General features: G+C 33.6%; 2 protein-coding genes across 6 annotated transcripts; one reads left to right on the forward strand and one right to left on the reverse strand.

Annotated features, from left to right (window-relative positions):
* Window positions 1-837: 837 nt before the first annotated feature.
* Window positions 838-3,688, forward strand: LOC120089710 (protein trichome birefringence-like 6). Its single transcript, XM_039047077.1, has 5 exons — window positions 838-1,951; window positions 2,049-2,241; window positions 2,319-2,509; window positions 2,872-3,030; window positions 3,104-3,688. The coding sequence occupies exons 1-5, from the start codon at window positions 1,227-1,229 to the stop codon at window positions 3,423-3,425; spliced, it is 1,590 nt and encodes a 529-aa protein (XP_038903005.1). The 5' UTR covers window positions 838-1,226; the 3' UTR covers window positions 3,426-3,688.
* Window positions 3,689-4,830: 1,142 nt separating this feature from the next.
* On the reverse strand, window positions 4,831-12,357 carry LOC120090993 (histone-lysine N-methyltransferase EZA1). Of its 5 annotated transcripts, none has more exons than XM_039048750.1 (18): window positions 12,183-12,352; window positions 11,708-11,806; window positions 11,329-11,603; window positions 10,938-11,099; window positions 10,457-10,541; window positions 10,099-10,251; window positions 9,643-9,690; window positions 9,479-9,550; window positions 9,304-9,384; window positions 8,367-9,043; window positions 7,396-7,549; window positions 7,063-7,277; window positions 6,785-6,916; window positions 6,224-6,311; window positions 6,080-6,127; window positions 5,878-6,006; window positions 5,426-5,503; window positions 4,831-5,307 (listed from the first exon to the last, which is right to left on the reverse strand). In XM_039048750.1, the coding sequence occupies exons 1-18, from the start codon at window positions 12,219-12,221 to the stop codon at window positions 5,116-5,118; spliced, it is 2,727 nt and encodes a 908-aa protein (XP_038904678.1). In that variant the 5' UTR covers window positions 12,222-12,352; the 3' UTR covers window positions 4,831-5,115. The 5 variants fall into 5 exon arrangements, 4 of the variants coding, with proteins under 4 accessions (XP_038904678.1, XP_038904677.1, XP_038904679.1 ...); XM_039048749.1 differs by having other exon boundaries at window positions 7,063-7,283; window positions 12,183-12,351; XM_039048751.1 differs by lacking the exon at window positions 9,304-9,384 and having other exon boundaries at window positions 7,063-7,283; window positions 12,183-12,347.
* Window positions 12,358-16,409: the final 4,052 nt, after the last annotated feature.

The following is a 16,409-nucleotide window of genomic DNA, read 5'->3' on the forward strand; positions in this document are numbered from 1 at the left end:
GTTAGAAAGAATGAAAAACATAATAATTTAGAGTGTGTTTAAGACAAGAACTATTTTAGGATTATAATAACCAAATTTTGATATAGAAATACTATTTTGTATTTTCCAATTAACTATAGTCAACACGGTTTAAAAATCTTTATTTACTACGGTATTTACTATTTGTTACCGTTTTTACTATTTTACTTTCATCATTTTTTTTATTCTTTAATATACTGTTTACTATTTCATTCTCAAACTAAAATAGTTTACACCTCAAACATATGCTATTATAACCCAAACTAAAATAATCTACACCCAAACACAAACTATAATAATTTAGGACTAAAATAACCAACTTTTTGCCCCAAATATCTCCTTAGTAAATAAGTTATAAAAAAAGTAGTAAAGTTTAAAAAAAATCTAATGATTATCAAATAAGCCTTAAATATTGAGATTGGATGTACGTACTTTATAATATATATCTTCTTCCCACAATTGCGGAATACTTATTTCTAAAAAGATTTTTTTTTATTGAGAATTTTCATTTAAAAAGACTTCTTTAAACTAATCTTTATATTTATATACACACAGACAAAAATATTTTAATGTGTTTTTTTAAGATACAAAGAAAATCAATTTAAACTATGCTCACTTGTTGAGATATATATTTAATTAAATATAACTAGTTGAAATATATATCTTTGGCAAAATTTGTAATCTAAAAAAGAAAATCATATCTATAATTTAAAAAAATATAATATAAAATCTTAGTAAAATCCACATGAACCGTTGTCATTTGATAATCAATTTAAAGGTAACAGTACATAATCAAATTCAGTTTCAACTTACAGCAATCACTATTCAAAATACCAATTCATTCCCATTTGACAATTTAGTTCACAAATCTTCCTAAAACAACAAAATTTCATCTCTGTTATTCATTCTCATAGCTTCTTCTTCTAAAGAACAATTCTCAGTAGCGCTTTTTCATGGGCTGTTGTTATTATCCCAAACTTATCTCCGAAGAAAATTAACATTTTTCTAATTGCTCCATGTTAGTGATTGATGGAGTGGAGCAGTTGAGCCCTCAGAGAACTTCCCCACTAACAAACCCCATTTTTTCAAATCGCTTTGCTCGTCTTCATCGTCTTTATTCGCTGTCGCTCTGTTTTTGCCTCGATCTTTGGTGTGACACAGCTATAGTTTCTTGAGCTCCAACAAACCCTTTTTGCAAGTGAGAATCGATGGAGCGTCAAAGAAGCTTCGTCGTTAAACCCACTAGATTCTTGGTCTTCACTTTCATAATCTCATCGTTTATCATCTTCATCTCATTTATTTCCCTTTGGATCGTTAATAATTCCCCTGCTCGCCCTGAGAATTTTTTGTTCTTCAACAGAACTACCCCAGTTACAGTGAGCTTTTTCAGACCTGTGAATCTCCAAACGGTTAATAGTTTCGGGAGGAATTTCTCAAGAACTGACGCGATTACTACTCATTTGGTGGATGCCCATTTGAGGAAATCTGAAAATCTTTCAACCCATTTGAAGAAACCTGATAATGTTACTGGGTATGGTGGGATTCCGGTTCCCGACGAGCAGAGGAAGGAGGACGCCGCGGAAGAAGGGAGGAATGATGGCGGCGGTGATGGAAATACCACCGAGGTCCGGCCAAGCGGCGGCGAGAGTTTGGTTAAGAAAGTGGAAGTGCGATTGCCCATTAGCGAGAGGATTGAGAAGAAAGATGTGAAAATTTCATTGGAGAAATTAAAATCCCCAAACAAGATAGTGAGAACAGAATCTCATCAGTGCGATTTAACAAAAGGGAAGTGGGTTTATGATGAGAGTAACCCAATTTACTCGAATAGTTCGTGTCCTTTTATTGATGAAGGTTTTGATTGTGAGGGCAATGGAAGAATGGATTTAAACTACAAGAAATTGAAATGGCAACCCCAAGATTGTGGTGCTTACAGGTATGTTCATCTTCACTTTTTAATTGCTTAATTTTGGCAAAGAAATCCTTCAAAGAAAATGGTTTCTGGATTTATGAATGTGACCTTTTAATGAAAGGTTTAATGCAACAAAAATGCTGGAACTGATTAGAGGGAAGAGGCTGGTTTTTGTGGGAGATTCAATTAACAGAAACCAATGGGAATCTATGCTTTGTATGTTGTTTGTTGCCATTAAAGATCCAAGGAAGGTCTATGAAACTCATGGCCGAAGAATCACTAAGAAGAAAGGGAATTATAGCTTTAAGTTTGTGGTAATTCATTATAACTTGAAGAGTTCTTTCTTCGTTGTAGTTTTTCAGTTGTTGATGTCTGATGTTTCTCTTTGAAGGATTACAAATGTACTGTTGAGTTCTATGTGTCACATTTTCTTGTTCACGAGGACAAGGCAAGGTTGGGACGGAGACGAATACAGACACTGCGAATCGATACCATTGATCGAGGATCGTCGAGATGGCGGGGAGCTGATGTTTTGGTATTCAACTCTGCCCATTGGTGGTCCCATTACAAGACAAAATCAGGGTTGGTTTCTTTTTCCATCAATGTTCTATTAGAAGCAATGTCCTATTCATTTTGACTGGTTCCATGTTATTTGCATTCTTAGGCGATTCCTATACATTTACAGCTCTTTCAGCCATGTCAATGCTTACTTAGAGACAGCACACTATGAGCCCATTTCATTGATAAGAAAATAGGAAGAAAATGAGAAGCATTTCTTATTAGCTCTTCTAGACTTGGTGAAAGTCACACTCTCACTATTCTTATGGCACAAAATGTTGTGTGGTCTCTTTCAATGTCTTCTTTCCTATAATGACATCGATCATCGAACAAATTGCGATCCCAATTGTCTAAAACTCTATTATGATGGTGTGGTTTTATTATAGGATCAATTACTACCAAGAAAGAGACCAAGTTCTTCCTCGACTCGATGTAGATATCGCTTTTAGAAGAGCTCTGACAACTTGGGCAACATGGGTCGACAAGTACATCGATACAAAGAAAACCCGAGTTTTCTTTCGAAGTTCAGCACCATCCCATTTCAGGTATTTACACTTTCAGTAGCTCCAAAGACGATCTACTCAGTTGCTGAGTGTTACATGTGATGCATTTGAATAGGGGAGGGCAGTGGAATTCAGGTGGGCATTGCAGAGAAGCAACAGAGCCTCTAAATGAAACATCAAGCTTGCATCCTGAAAAGAATGTGATTGTAGAAGATGTCATAAGTCAGATGAAAACTCCAGTTACTTTGTTGAACATAACTGGTTTATCAGATTTCCGGATCGATGGCCATCCGTCTGTGTACGGGAAATCGTTTTTAAATAGGAAGTTGTCTTCAAGAGGAGGTGAAGATTGCAGCCATTGGTGCCTGCCTGGTGTTCCTGATACATGGAATGAGTTGTTGTATTTCCATCTGAAATATAAAGACATGGTGAAATGAATTATTTTTGACAATGTGTACAGAATCATTCTGTTTGTAGACGAACGAGCGTTCGAGCAGAGCGAGTGAAATCTCCATCGGTCTCATCAATTGGCAAAGGTGTTGACATATTCTTCATTCGTTGCTCATTGATTCATGGTTGAAGCTGAAGAATTATAGGCTTCAAGTAAAAAAGTGATTTGATACTTCAAATTCTTTTCTCCATTGTAAGTTTAAAAGAATGTGAATAAAGCCTTGTTCAAGAAACCATTCTTACAACTAAAGAGCCTAACGACCTTCAACTTCAATATTCTCGATTTTGAGGATCTTTGGAGCATAATCTTTCAGTTTTGAGTTGGAAGTGGACCATAATAATTACTTAAAAATATTATCTATTATCTATGATAAATAATTAATTATCAAGAGGTAGCAACAAAAAGAAAGTTAACAAAATATTCTCTATTTTTTTATACCAAAATTATAAAATAAAAAATATAATAAATTTCCGATCGTACTTTCTCGAATTGAAATCTCAATTTTCTTTCTTTTTCTTTACAAACATGTGAAATGGCTTGATTTGCCAACTAATGATGAATTCTACGCATATTCTATGCATTAAAGAGATGAAGGATTGAATCTCTAATCCTAAGAGATAAACTGTATGCCAATTTTTTCATAAAAAAAAAATTATGTTTCTAAAAATTTGTATACTTGTATCTTATAAATCTCAAATTTTCAAATTTGTATCCAACTAGTTTATAAACTTTCAAATTTTTAGTCTAAGAGATTCTAAACCTTTTTTATGTTATTCAAATTTCAAAGTTAACCAACTTAGCAAACACATCCAAAAGTTAGTCTCTATTGAAAACAAATTTACAAAATGCATTTAATAATTTATTAGACATTTTTAATGTTTAGATATGACTTCCATACGTGAATCCAAAAATGATCAACTAAATTTGTAATTTAATATATATTTTCCTTTGCCAATTAAGGAAAAAATGAACTAAATTCTATAAGAAAAATTCCTAATATCTAAGTAGTTGTGGCTAAAGTAAAAGATTTGATCAAACTTTGGAGATCAAAATATTTGATATTCATATTTCCAGTCATTTTTTAGGCATCATCAAAATAATATTAATTCAGCTGGATTAAATTATTAATTTTTATTAATTTAGTTTCACTGCACTAAAAGATTCATAAACTTTTAAAATTATTTAACAAAGTCCAAGTCTCTGATATTTAAACATGTTAAATATGTTATTAAACTTTCAATTTAGACAACAAATCTAATAAAACATGAAAAAAATTTAATCGTATCCAATAAGTTACACCTTTTAAAATTCAAAAATCTATTTGACACAAACTTAAAAGTAACAAATTTATAATTTAACTCAATATATATAATCCGATGACACACGCAAACTTCCCTCATAAACAAACGTCATAAAGAGTGTTGATGTGCAAATCAGATTTCCTGACTTGCATAAAATGATTCTGAATTTGGTACACAATTACATAATGTTATACATTATTTCCCACTATTTATTAGGGCTTTGTATCATTACCCCTCAAATAATACTATGCATATTAACATGTATGATTATTTCTATAACAACTTAAAAGCAACCCCATTATTTGACACACTGTTTGTTCTCCTAATAAGCAAGCAAGGATATGGTTTATGCATCCAAACCTTTTCAATGGAAAATCAATGAGATTGGTGTTTCTTGGCTCTCCCTTGGGAAATTGACGCATCATCTCTCTTGGAACCCTCGGGTCTTCGAGCCCATGCAGGCGCTTGATCGGGTCCATAGCGGTAATCGTAGAAAAGCTCCTCACTAGCTTCAATATGCTCCTTGGCAAAAATGCCTACCCTATGATCTCCTGCCACCAATATTACCTGTACAAGCCAACAAAAGACCAACTCTTTCCTTCCTTTCTTTTTTGGATAAAACCATAACATGAAGAGATCTCTATGAATTTCAGATTTGATGGGGGCGTTCCTGAAATTAGCTTACCTTTGCATAGCAGTTGGGGTTCGATGAATGATTTGCAAACTTTAGCTTATCTCCTTTACGATAGGCATCAAGAACATACTGTGGAAATAGAAAGCTGCTGATATTTAAAACATGTTGTAATAGAGTTTAAAGGGCAGCGATCAGAAAAAGCTTCAATCACTAATTGATCCAAAAGTTTAAGCTAATGGGTGAACGTGAATTTAATATTATACTATTTAACACTCTTCCTCACTTGTAGGCTTCAAATATGTAAGACCCAACATGTGGAAATCAATATTAATTGGAGAGAAAATAACATTGTACCAAAAACATAATCTGATGAATGAAGAAAACTTTAATATTACATTATCTACCAGAGTTTGTGGTCTATCCAGGGTTCCCAAAGTAACCTTATTAAGATATAGAAGGTATAAAATATGCATATATAATAACTGTGAGAGAAGCCGATTTACCTGATCATTCAAGTCAAAAAGGAAAGAAGAGTTTGCACGATCGTAAATTTTTCCTCGCTTATCTGCTTCCCGGTGTGAGATTAATTCTCCGGTATATTCTCCCAGATAATCATTCTTGTTGACAGAGTTCTGAAAGCACGTTTTCCCCTGGTTCAGAATATTATTTAAACACAAGAATGGAAAACAAAAACTAGTGTCCAACCTTCAAAAACGCTCCCCATCCAGCAACATCAGACTTACCCAGGAGAATCTGGAAATTTAGAAAATAATATATATTAAATGTCATAATCATAGTTCTTAAATAACTTCCGAGAGATTGCAGTCATGAAGTCTTTGTATTTCTCACTCTCTGCTGTTGCCTTAGGAGGAGTCTCATGTTACCACACTGGCCATCTCCCTGTCTAGGTGGCTCTCCCAATGATCCGTCACCACAACTAGTACATTCAACATATAAGCAGGCATCGTTAGGGAGCAGAAAAGTTTATATATATAAGAGCGCTAAAAATCCTATCATATAACAAGTTCCAACGACCAATTTTGGACTGCAAATTAACAATGCGTGAGTTTATGAATACTCATGCTTCCTAAAGAGTAAAGTAAGACAGGTTGATCATAGTGGATTTAAAAAATGTATGAACTTCCCATGGCATCAATGTTCTAAGTAATCTGTGCACCATTCCGTCCCTGGGAAATTATCCAAGGAAATCTCTACAAATAATAAATAATACATCTAAAGGTGCAGGTGCAATCTTTTGTGTGAAGATTGTGGCTCCAAAATAAATCCGAGTAAACCAAGATGGACCAAAAATGTTCTAATCTTCAGTGAAGTTGCTAACAAACTTCTGCATAAGCATTCACCAATATATATGAATATCCATCAGAAGTACAAGTGTTTGACGCTCAATACCTGACCCAGCAATTTCGGCATACATCAGGGTCACATTCACGTCCAGCAGCAAAGCATGGGCACTGCCTGCTTCTGCATTGACTCTTGGCACAGTGACATCCCCTGAACCTATTTTTGCAACTTTTTGAGCACCTGATATGAAATTTAAATGCAGGTTTAGCTGATGAGGTCTTTCCAGAAAGAAAAGTCTCGTAACTTTCAGGAAACAAAGAAACCTTTTAACTAGAAATAAACGATTGAAATATTGTTGAACCAACCAAGAATTAGAAAAATCATACCCACAATATTTTTCACAGCAGGTCCCATTGTGAAGACAAGGGCATTGCTTTCCACAAGAAGACAAGCATCCACATGGTGTATATTGCTTACAAGATTGATTTTTTCCATCAACAATCCTTTTCCAAAAAGACGGATGACCAGCAGATTTCCAAGAATATTTGAGCTTCCGTGCTTTTCCTCTTTTACGAAGTAGCCGTGATCTAATTCGCATATCCTGTTCCTAACACAAGGGAGACGAGGTGACTGGAAACATTAGGATTAAATTTTGTCTTCATAGTGCAATTATAAATTATTGCAGAAATAAAAAATTATTTCATTCATATGTAGTTTACCGTATAGTCAATATCAGCTTTTCCATTGTCATCTGCATTTGAACTTGGCATGCTGCTTGATCTGTTCGATGTTGAAGCTCCACCATTGTGCATGTAATTGAACACCTCCATGCAAGTCTTCAATCCAGAGAGTAAGTTTCTTGATATAAGGCAACTACAACAAAAAATTTAAATATAGAAATGAAAAAGGTCTTAAGGAAAATAGTCAGATTAATCTACAACTAATCGACAAAATAGAATTGAGTTCCATTTAGAGAAACAAATATGAATACGACTCTATTATGCATGACAATCCCAAAATTTCAGGTATTTTTTCATGTGAAATTCACAAAGAATAGATAATAGCTGACTAATTAGTTGACCATACCCATACAGACAAATTAACTTATAAAATATATAGCACATTAAGTAATCCAAAGTTTATGAAGGAAGATTCGCATCTCAAAGATCTTCATAGCCTTAAAACCAACATCAAATTTTACTGCATAGCTGCATCCCCTTTCCTTTACAAAAGAATTATGCTTTTTCTAATTCGAGGGAACTCCATCCTCACATTTTGATTCACACTGCTTGATCTTCTTTCCACTCTTTCCACTCTTTCCTCCTCTATGTTTACTACACAGAATCTGAATAATATGGTAGATAATAGTAGAATTCATCTTTCAGCAAATACATTTCTTTTTATAGGAAACTTATGAACATAAACATCTTTCAGCAAATACAATAACGGGAGATCAATGCTCGAAAAAGTATCAGATGCAGTAAGTGACTATTTCCAGGATCAAATGACACCTCTACTAACAACTGAAATGGTAACTTCTCAAAACTAAAACAACACAAAATTATAATACTATCTTAACTACTGACTTTATATGCAGAAATTGTAAGGACCTACTTGTTTATTTCTGTTACTGAAGGTATTTACTACCATCTAGTATACATAAGCATCTTTACTAAGTATAAGGACCCACCTGTTTCTTCCAAATATCTCTATTCCCTTCATGTACAATTCCTTTTCCATGAGCTTCCACTCGGAACTTCCACTCATTCCTTCAACAGGTTCTCTGACAGTTTCAGCTGACTGCTTCGAGGTTGATAAACCTCTGACTTCTACAGTGTCAGATCTGCCAGTATCCTGCAAATTATTGCATGAAGTAATATCGGAGGGAGAAGTTTTCTCCTTAGCCTGTTCACTGGCTTCACCCAAAGTTATTGCATTTCTTTGAAGTTCATCTTTTTGAAGTCCATGAATATCCTCATGACTACAATTGATGCTGGTAATTCTAGAGATGGTTTCAGTAGAGGCATTCGCAACATCCATGGCTGACAACATCTTTTGTTTCTTGCAATCTTGAAATTTATCGGAAATTAACTCAGGGTCATTTGATACTGAATCCTTAATTTGGTTCTCCACGGCCTTCTGCTTTGCCCCAGTTTCAGGATGGGTTGTAGTCCCTATAGATGTATCTGAATTCATGCCTACGGTCACCTCAGACACAGAAATGCCTTTAGATGTACTGGACGACAGTTTTCCAGTAACAGATCTTTCATCTTGTATGATGTCAGCATCCACATGAGCACTTGACTCTTCAGGTTTGGATGATCTTGGCCTCTTGCTTCTTCGTTCTGGATTTTTGCTCTGTGTTTGCTGCAAGTAATGAATATATGAATGTAAAAAGTGAGGGTTTGGCAAGTATTTTACAGCAAAGAAACAGACTTGGACATCAAACCTGAAAGCAACTTTGCAAGAACACAGCGTTATTACAGGAATTAGCAAGTTGTAGATAAATATAAGCAAGAGATCCAGCAAAATAACAGTATAGAAGTAGATGCTAAATAACAGTATAGAAGACAAGTGCTCAGGAAATTCAGCATGCCATCAACTAGTGGTCTTATCATGTATCTTACACTAATTAAGCATATCTGACTCCAACATGATGCAGAACACTCCTTCCTTCGTTGAACTATTAGAGATAGTTTCTGAAACAACTGAGTTGTTTGAAGGGTATGAGTTGGACAGAAAAGTTACGAGCACAAAAGTGGTTCATGGTATAGGACATTTAGATAAAAGACGAAATTTTACCTCAAGGAAACATCTGTTACTGCAAGGTTTTCTTTCTTCCTCATGATCAGGCCAATAGAGCTGCTTCTCATTCTGTCAGACATGATTCCCAGTGAACTCGTGGAAAGAGAAACAATTACATAAGCTACAACAGCCAAGAAGAAATGTACAATGAAATTGCTTACCGGATAGATTAACGACTGAGAACATCCATGTAGATGGCAATCAAACAGCTGTCAGTGCGATGCAATACAACAGATGAGCAAGAGCATTATCAGAAACCTTTGAATGTAGCAAATGGCTACATAATATTAGTTATTATTGATTGAACAAAACTTTTTAGTTCCTAAAGTATGACTCACTTTCAGTTTATTCTTGTCTTCTAACCCTTTGATTTTGTCTCCAAGTTTTTAGTTGATATTAAATTGGTATTTAATTTTTACTATCAGGAGAATTAAGATAACTAACACTGGTTTTCTTTACAGGAAAATTCTAGATGATATGGATTTAAAATTTTCAAGGATCAAAATAGAGCGTAAAAAACACAAGGGACCAACATGAAAAATAAGGGGCAAAAACTACTATAACCAGTATTGCTTAAACAAATGATGTCTGAACCAAGAGATTAAAAAATCCCTTACCATACAGCGACGACAAAAGAGATTGTCAAAAGAATCTAATGTTGAACTGAGGCTCTTGTATAAAGATATTCCTTTGTCAGACTTAAATTCTTCCAAAACTTTAGAACTCAAATCTGTTTCGTTATTTCTTTCCTTAAGTACATTATACCGCTCCTGAAAATCACAGAAAAGGTTTGATTCAAGCAATAGAAAGGATGAAGGCTCCAATTAAGTTCTTTGACAGCTAAATAACCTCGTGCATGCATAAATACACGCGCGCACACACACATATATCATGCAAATATATATAATACATATGTATGCATGTATATTCAGCACTTCAATAGACAGTGTGTTTCACCATTTTTATCCAGATTACCTGGATTTCTGATGTGGTACAGCCAATAGAATGACTTAAAATTTGAAGTACATTCTCGCCTACTCCATGTTCCTGAATAATGATCCTGGAAATACAAAAAAGGAAAAAGAATTTGAGCTTAATGCTCTATGCGGGTTCTAATTTAAAATATATATATATAAGCAGGCATAGCCACATCAATTCATTTTCCCACATATTTGGGTCATGCATTGCCTCCTCAGCATAGAAAACAGCAAACAGGTCAAGTACTCAAGTTCATCTGATCTCCTAAATAGAAATGTACCAACAATCTAGGAATACAATAAACAAACAGGAAGAAATGTATGAATAGTTGCAGATATGGGATCCTGAAATGACGACCAGCACAGGGGGAAAAAACCAGCTAAAAATCACCTCTGAATAATTAAGCAATTGTATGAAGAACCAGGAAATACAGTTCATATCAACTCATACATTGCAAGGAATATATAATTCAGCTCACCATAACACACGGTCTTCACCTTCAGAAAACTCATGTTTTTCATCCTCTGGTTCTGCAAGTTCTTCCTCACTGTCACTACAAATCAAGGCTTCACTGCCATGCTGATCATAATAAATGCGTCTTCTACCAACTACTGACTGGTCTTCAGCCATTCTCTGATTCCTGTGCTGCGAGAGACAAATTTGAGATAGATATGATAGATATACAACAACAAAGTACTTATTCTTAGTAGCTGCAGGCATAAATCTGTGTTATTCAACAAAAATAAAAAATATATATATATATAATTTCTTATTCAGAAACAAAGACAACTACATGAATATCCATCACCAGACAGCTACAGCCCATTTTAAAGGGAAAAATGACCAAAGTATCTCAAACAATAGTATACCTGTCCAAAAATATCCACGTTGTGTAAGGAGGCAACTTCTCAATGTATGGAAGTTTAATACTGATGGAGAATACAACATCCTGATTGCTAATGTAGTCCTTATCTCCAACACCATAAGCAATCCCGGATAACTTACACAGAGGAAGCTCCATCCTCGAGAGAAGCATTTTCCCCCTCCTATTTTCTTCTACAAATGATAGGGCATCTCTAGAAGTTCTAGATATCGCCTGAGCAACGTTACTTGCAAGCCTCTGTGCATTGTTCTCAAGCTTTTCCTGCACAACCATAATACGATTTTGTTTTTTGTTTCACTCTTTTTCTTGGATGTCGAAGGTTTGCAGTAGTAGTAAAATATCAAATAGAATTCCCTGCAACATACCTTTACTGAAACAAATCTCTCCGCTTGAATTTGCGTTTTGAGCATATTTACCCGGTCTGTTAAAGACCCAATAACAGTAGATTGGTCTCCCAGTGCAATCTGTAATCAGGTGGGGGAATATACATAGACATACGATCATATATTCAGGAACAAAATGAAACAATTAAACTCTCAAATCAAAAAGCTTAGATCATCATCACTTTACGATTGTGCAACATAGAAATTAAGAAGAAGATAACATCCACCAGCAAAAAAAAAAAAAAAAAAGAAAAAAAAAAGAAAAGAAAAGAAAAAGAAAACATCCGCCGTGTTATCTGTAGAACCTCTAATTCCGAAATTTCAAACCATGGAGGCCAAGCAATTTCATATGGATGTCAAATAAAAGGATGATCGATTGCTAGCTTAAACGACCATCAACTTAGAAGAAGGAAAAAGTGCAACGATGGAGAAGTAGAGGGGAAGGGGAAAGACTGACAGTGAGTTCGGCGTCGGAGTCGATTGGGTTGGACACCATGGTTGGCGCATTGAGTGTGGTCTGCAACTCGGAAGAAGGAAGAAGGGAGGTTAAGGAAGTTTAGGTAATTCTAAAACCGACACGTAAGGAAGAAAGTGACGTGGCTCCACTTAGAAATGGGAATCCAGGACGATTGGGAGCACTGAAATTGGAGAAATATTTTACCCCAACCTCCCATAAAGTCCATAAACTATTTGCGGTAATTGTGCTACATGCCCCTCAAATATTATATTTGTCAAAATGACCCAAATCTAAGCAAACTTATGTACCCTTTTTTGTTTGGGTAATGATGCTTGGTTTTGTCGAACCAATGTGGAACAAAGTGTGAACGATAGAATTGGAATAAAGAGGAAGAAAAAGGAAGAAATGAGACTTTTTAGGTCCAAATACAATTTTACATTCAACTTTTTAACAAAAGTAACCTTTTTGGCTTTGTTTGGTAACGGTTTTGGTCTCGTTTGATAACAGTTTCATTTTTTTTATTTTTTTTAGAAACTTAGCCTATTTTCTATTGAATTCTTACTATTATTTACATATTTCTTAAGTACAAAAGTTGAGTTTTTAGCCATACTCTAAATTTTTAAAACTATATATTTTTTTTTTTGTTTTTAAAATTTGACTTGGTTTTTGAAAATATTGATAAAAACGTAGGTAATAAAACAAGAAATTTAGGGATGAAATGAGTGTTTATAGGCTTAATTCTCAAAAACTAAAAACAGAAAACCAAAAGGTTACCAAAACAAGGCCTTCGTTTCTAGTTTTCTGTTTTTGAAATTTATCATATTTTTCTATTTTTTAATTATAGTTTTCATCTTTGTTAAGAAAATACTTGAATTCCTAGTCAATTTCTAGAAACAAAAACAAGTATTTGAAAATTACTTATTGAAACATTAGTAGAGAGTGGTTTCTTTTTTAGTACAACAATTTAGGGTTGAGGGATTTAAATTACATACCTCGTGATTACTAGCACACTTCGATGCCAATTGAGTTATGCTCGCTTTGGTTAGTAGAGAGTGGTTAATAAAACATAGAAATTTATGAGTGAAAATAGTGTTTGTAACTTAATCTTAAAAAAAACAAAAGAAATTAAAAACCAAATAGTTATGAACGGGTCTTACTATATTGTTGTGGGTAATTCAACATCAAGCAAGGATGGAAACAACTAAATCAAAACGACAACAAGATTCGGGTTGATTGAAAGTGACATCCTAAGACCAAAATATGCCTAGAGAAGGGGGATGGTCTGGGCTTAGGTCTAAGCCATCGTGTTCGGTCTCGACCAAGGCCAAACTTGACAAAATACCTAATGGGGCATGCCTCATGCATGCCTCGACCCTAGGAATCGTCATAGGCCCAAAATAGGACTAAAGATCGACCTTGACCAACCCTAGCAAAAGGCCAAACGGGATGTGCCCTTCACACACATTCAACCTAGTGAGTTAAAGGATAACCCTACAGCAATTGTAAAACTCTATTGGCAAGGACCTAGGTCAACTACACCTATAAATACATCATGATATCTCCAAGGAGATAAAAGTCCATTCTAATACTCATACTCTCTACTTACTACACATATATACTTTATGACTTAAGCATTAGAACCTATGTGACAAACACCACATTGGTGCAGATCTTTTCTTCTTGTAGGTGACACCACACAAATGCAAACAAGCGGAAATGTCGAACTAATAAAATCCCAAATAATGGGTGTTGTCCTCAAGGATTCATGTTAAAATTCTTGCTTAGCTATTGCTATTGACCTACCAATTTTATCTAGCCAAATGACAAATTGATTCAATATTGAAATCGAAATAAACAATAAAAAAATTCTAACAATTCAATTGGATATTGATTCCAGGGTGTTGCTTCATTATAAATTTCCAAACAGTCATTAACATACATATCAGTGATTTAGATTGAATGAGTTTAGAATTCTGAATCTCTTCCAAATGATTATATTAGTGCAACATTACAAACCTTCAATTGCAGCCCTTTCTTGTTTTCCAATCATTTACATGCATTGTTAAATAACAATCTAATCTATCATGTCTAACTAGAATTTCTCTCTCACAAGTAGAAAATTCAGCTTAAGAACATTTGATTAAAGGCTAGTTAAATAAAAGAAATTACGCATAGAGATTAGAATTCATTCATATTAATAAATGACCCACCTGTTAAAAACCTATTCAATTGCAATTCATAATTTAACAAAAACCCCTAGAATTTAAATATTTATCTATACATGATCATAAAATTAATAATTCCAATACAAAAACTAATCATGACAGCATAAAAGGGATGAAGAGATAAATAAAACAAGTAATTCAATCTTCCTTCACCGTCATCGTGTCACGATCTTGAGCTCTAAATCCTTATCGTTGAGTTCTGGATAGATCTTCAGCAGCAATTCTCTTTTTCAGATAACTCCCCTCTACTTTAGGTTAGAATGCTCTGAATCATTGATGCCTTACAAGTACTTCTCTGGTCGCAGCACCGCAACGCTCTAAGATAGTACCACGACGCTACCTCAATGTCTTGCTCTCAGATTTCAACGTTGAACCCAATGCCTTTAGAGTGTAGTTGCTTGACCTCTCCTTGATTTCTGGCTTCATTTTTCCCTCTTAATTGCATGGTTGGCCGTAAAGTCTCCCATATTTAGACTTTTACACCATCTTTTGTCCACTTAAACTCAAATTACTCCTATAACTTGGTTTTCTAAAACTTACTAAATAAACCACATTAAATAAAACCAACTAGTAATAATGACTCTAAATTTAAAGGCAACTAAAGCACTTTTCAAGTGCTTCCCTAAATTAAAAATTTATCATCGTTTTCACGTGAAGGACATGTGTGCATTCTTCTGCCCAAATTTTGTGTTTATATACTTTATGACTTACGCATAAAAACCTGTGTATCACACCAGTGTGTAGATCTTTCTTTCTTACTAGTCACATCATTTCCTAAATTACAAATTCATTGTCGTTGTCACGTGAAGGACATGTGTTTATTCCCTTGCCTAAATTTTGGCATCAATTGTGTTTTTTTTTTTTTAATTTGTAATGATTTAATATATGTACTTTCAATTTTGTAATAATTTAGTTCTTAAAATTTATGGATCAAGAAGAGAAATTGCTATATTTAAATAATAGTATTTGAAAAGTAACTAAAACATTTTCTTGTAAAAAGGACTAAATGTATATTTTAGTAGAATTTAATAGTTTTACAGTACGAAAAATATCGATTAAGATTTTGCAATTTTTTCAATAGGAGAATTTTTAACTTTCCTCTTTTGCCTCTAAATCTTTTGACCATGCCTTGTATGTTTCATGCCCATTCTCCCTTTTTTCTCTTCATTATAATTTTACATTCTCTTCTTTCTTTAGATTTTTCAACCATTCTTATTTTATCCTCATATTCTATAGTACGTTTTTACCTACTATATATTTTCTTGTTTTTTTTTTTTATGGAGCCCTTTATTTTTATTTTTTTTATTAATAAAGAATTATTAAATTGAAAATTGAAATCCTATCAACACATCCTAAATTAAAGATTTGTTTGTTTTTCTTTCGTCCATCTTCATTTTATTAGGGCGAAGTCTTCCACAAAGAACGAAAATTGAATATCTTTGTAGTTCATAAGAGAAACATTGAAATGCGACCAATAACTTATTTAATAATATTTTATGAACATCCACTTTTTTCCAACAAAAATAAAATTCTATAAATAATTATATTTGTTTTACTTTTAGATTTTAAAAAGATACAATTGTTTACTAATAACTTATTTAAAAGCACATATAAATATAACATGTAGTACATATATATACTATCCATGTATATGCTTATGTATACATCCATATATCTCTATAGATATACATATATATATATATATCAAGTGTCTATTATCAATGAAGTTTTAGATAATCTATTTTTACTCAAAACCATTTTAAAATGCTAGGCAGGGACAAGTATGATGTTTATGACATAATTTTTATGGTAAACTTTATATTTTGATTGAGAATTTATTTTAAGTTCAATTAGTAAATAATTGTCATCAAATAAAGTAAAAAAGAAAGTACCTAAAACTATATATTTATTGTTTATTGTACAATATATTTATAAAATTTATATCATGTAATTCTGGATTTTTAAATTTTTTTATTGAAACTTAGAAATGAAATAATTTTGA

The sequence above is a fragment of the Benincasa hispida genome, chromosome 11 (genome assembly GCF_009727055.1).
Source record: "Benincasa hispida cultivar B227 chromosome 11, ASM972705v1, whole genome shotgun sequence".
NCBI lineage: Eukaryota > Viridiplantae > Streptophyta > Magnoliopsida > Cucurbitales > Cucurbitaceae > Benincasa > Benincasa hispida.

Bases quoted from the DNA above. Each gene is read 5' to 3' on its own strand.
- LOC120089710 (XM_039047077.1), top strand. From the start codon at position 1,227: ATGGAGCGTCAAAGAAGCTTCGTCGTTAAACCCACTAGATTCTTGGTC. The intron at 2,242-2,318 runs GTAATTCATTAT...TTCTCTTTGAAG, and splicing joins ATTATAGCTTTAAGTTTGTG to GATTACAAATGTACTGTTGA. The intron at 3,031-3,103 runs GTATTTACACTT...GCATTTGAATAG, and splicing joins TCAGCACCATCCCATTTCAG to GGGAGGGCAGTGGAATTCAG.
- LOC120090993 (XM_039048749.1), bottom strand. From the start codon at position 12,221: ATGGTGTCCAACCCAATCGACTCCGACGCCGAACTCACT. The intron at 9,551-9,642 runs GTAAGCAATTTC...CATGTCTGACAG, and splicing joins CTCAGTCGTTAATCTATCCG to AATGAGAAGCAGCTCTATTG. The intron at 9,385-9,478 runs GTAAAATTTCGT...CAAACAACTCAG, and splicing joins GTAACAGATGTTTCCTTGAG to TTGTTTCAGAAACTATCTCT.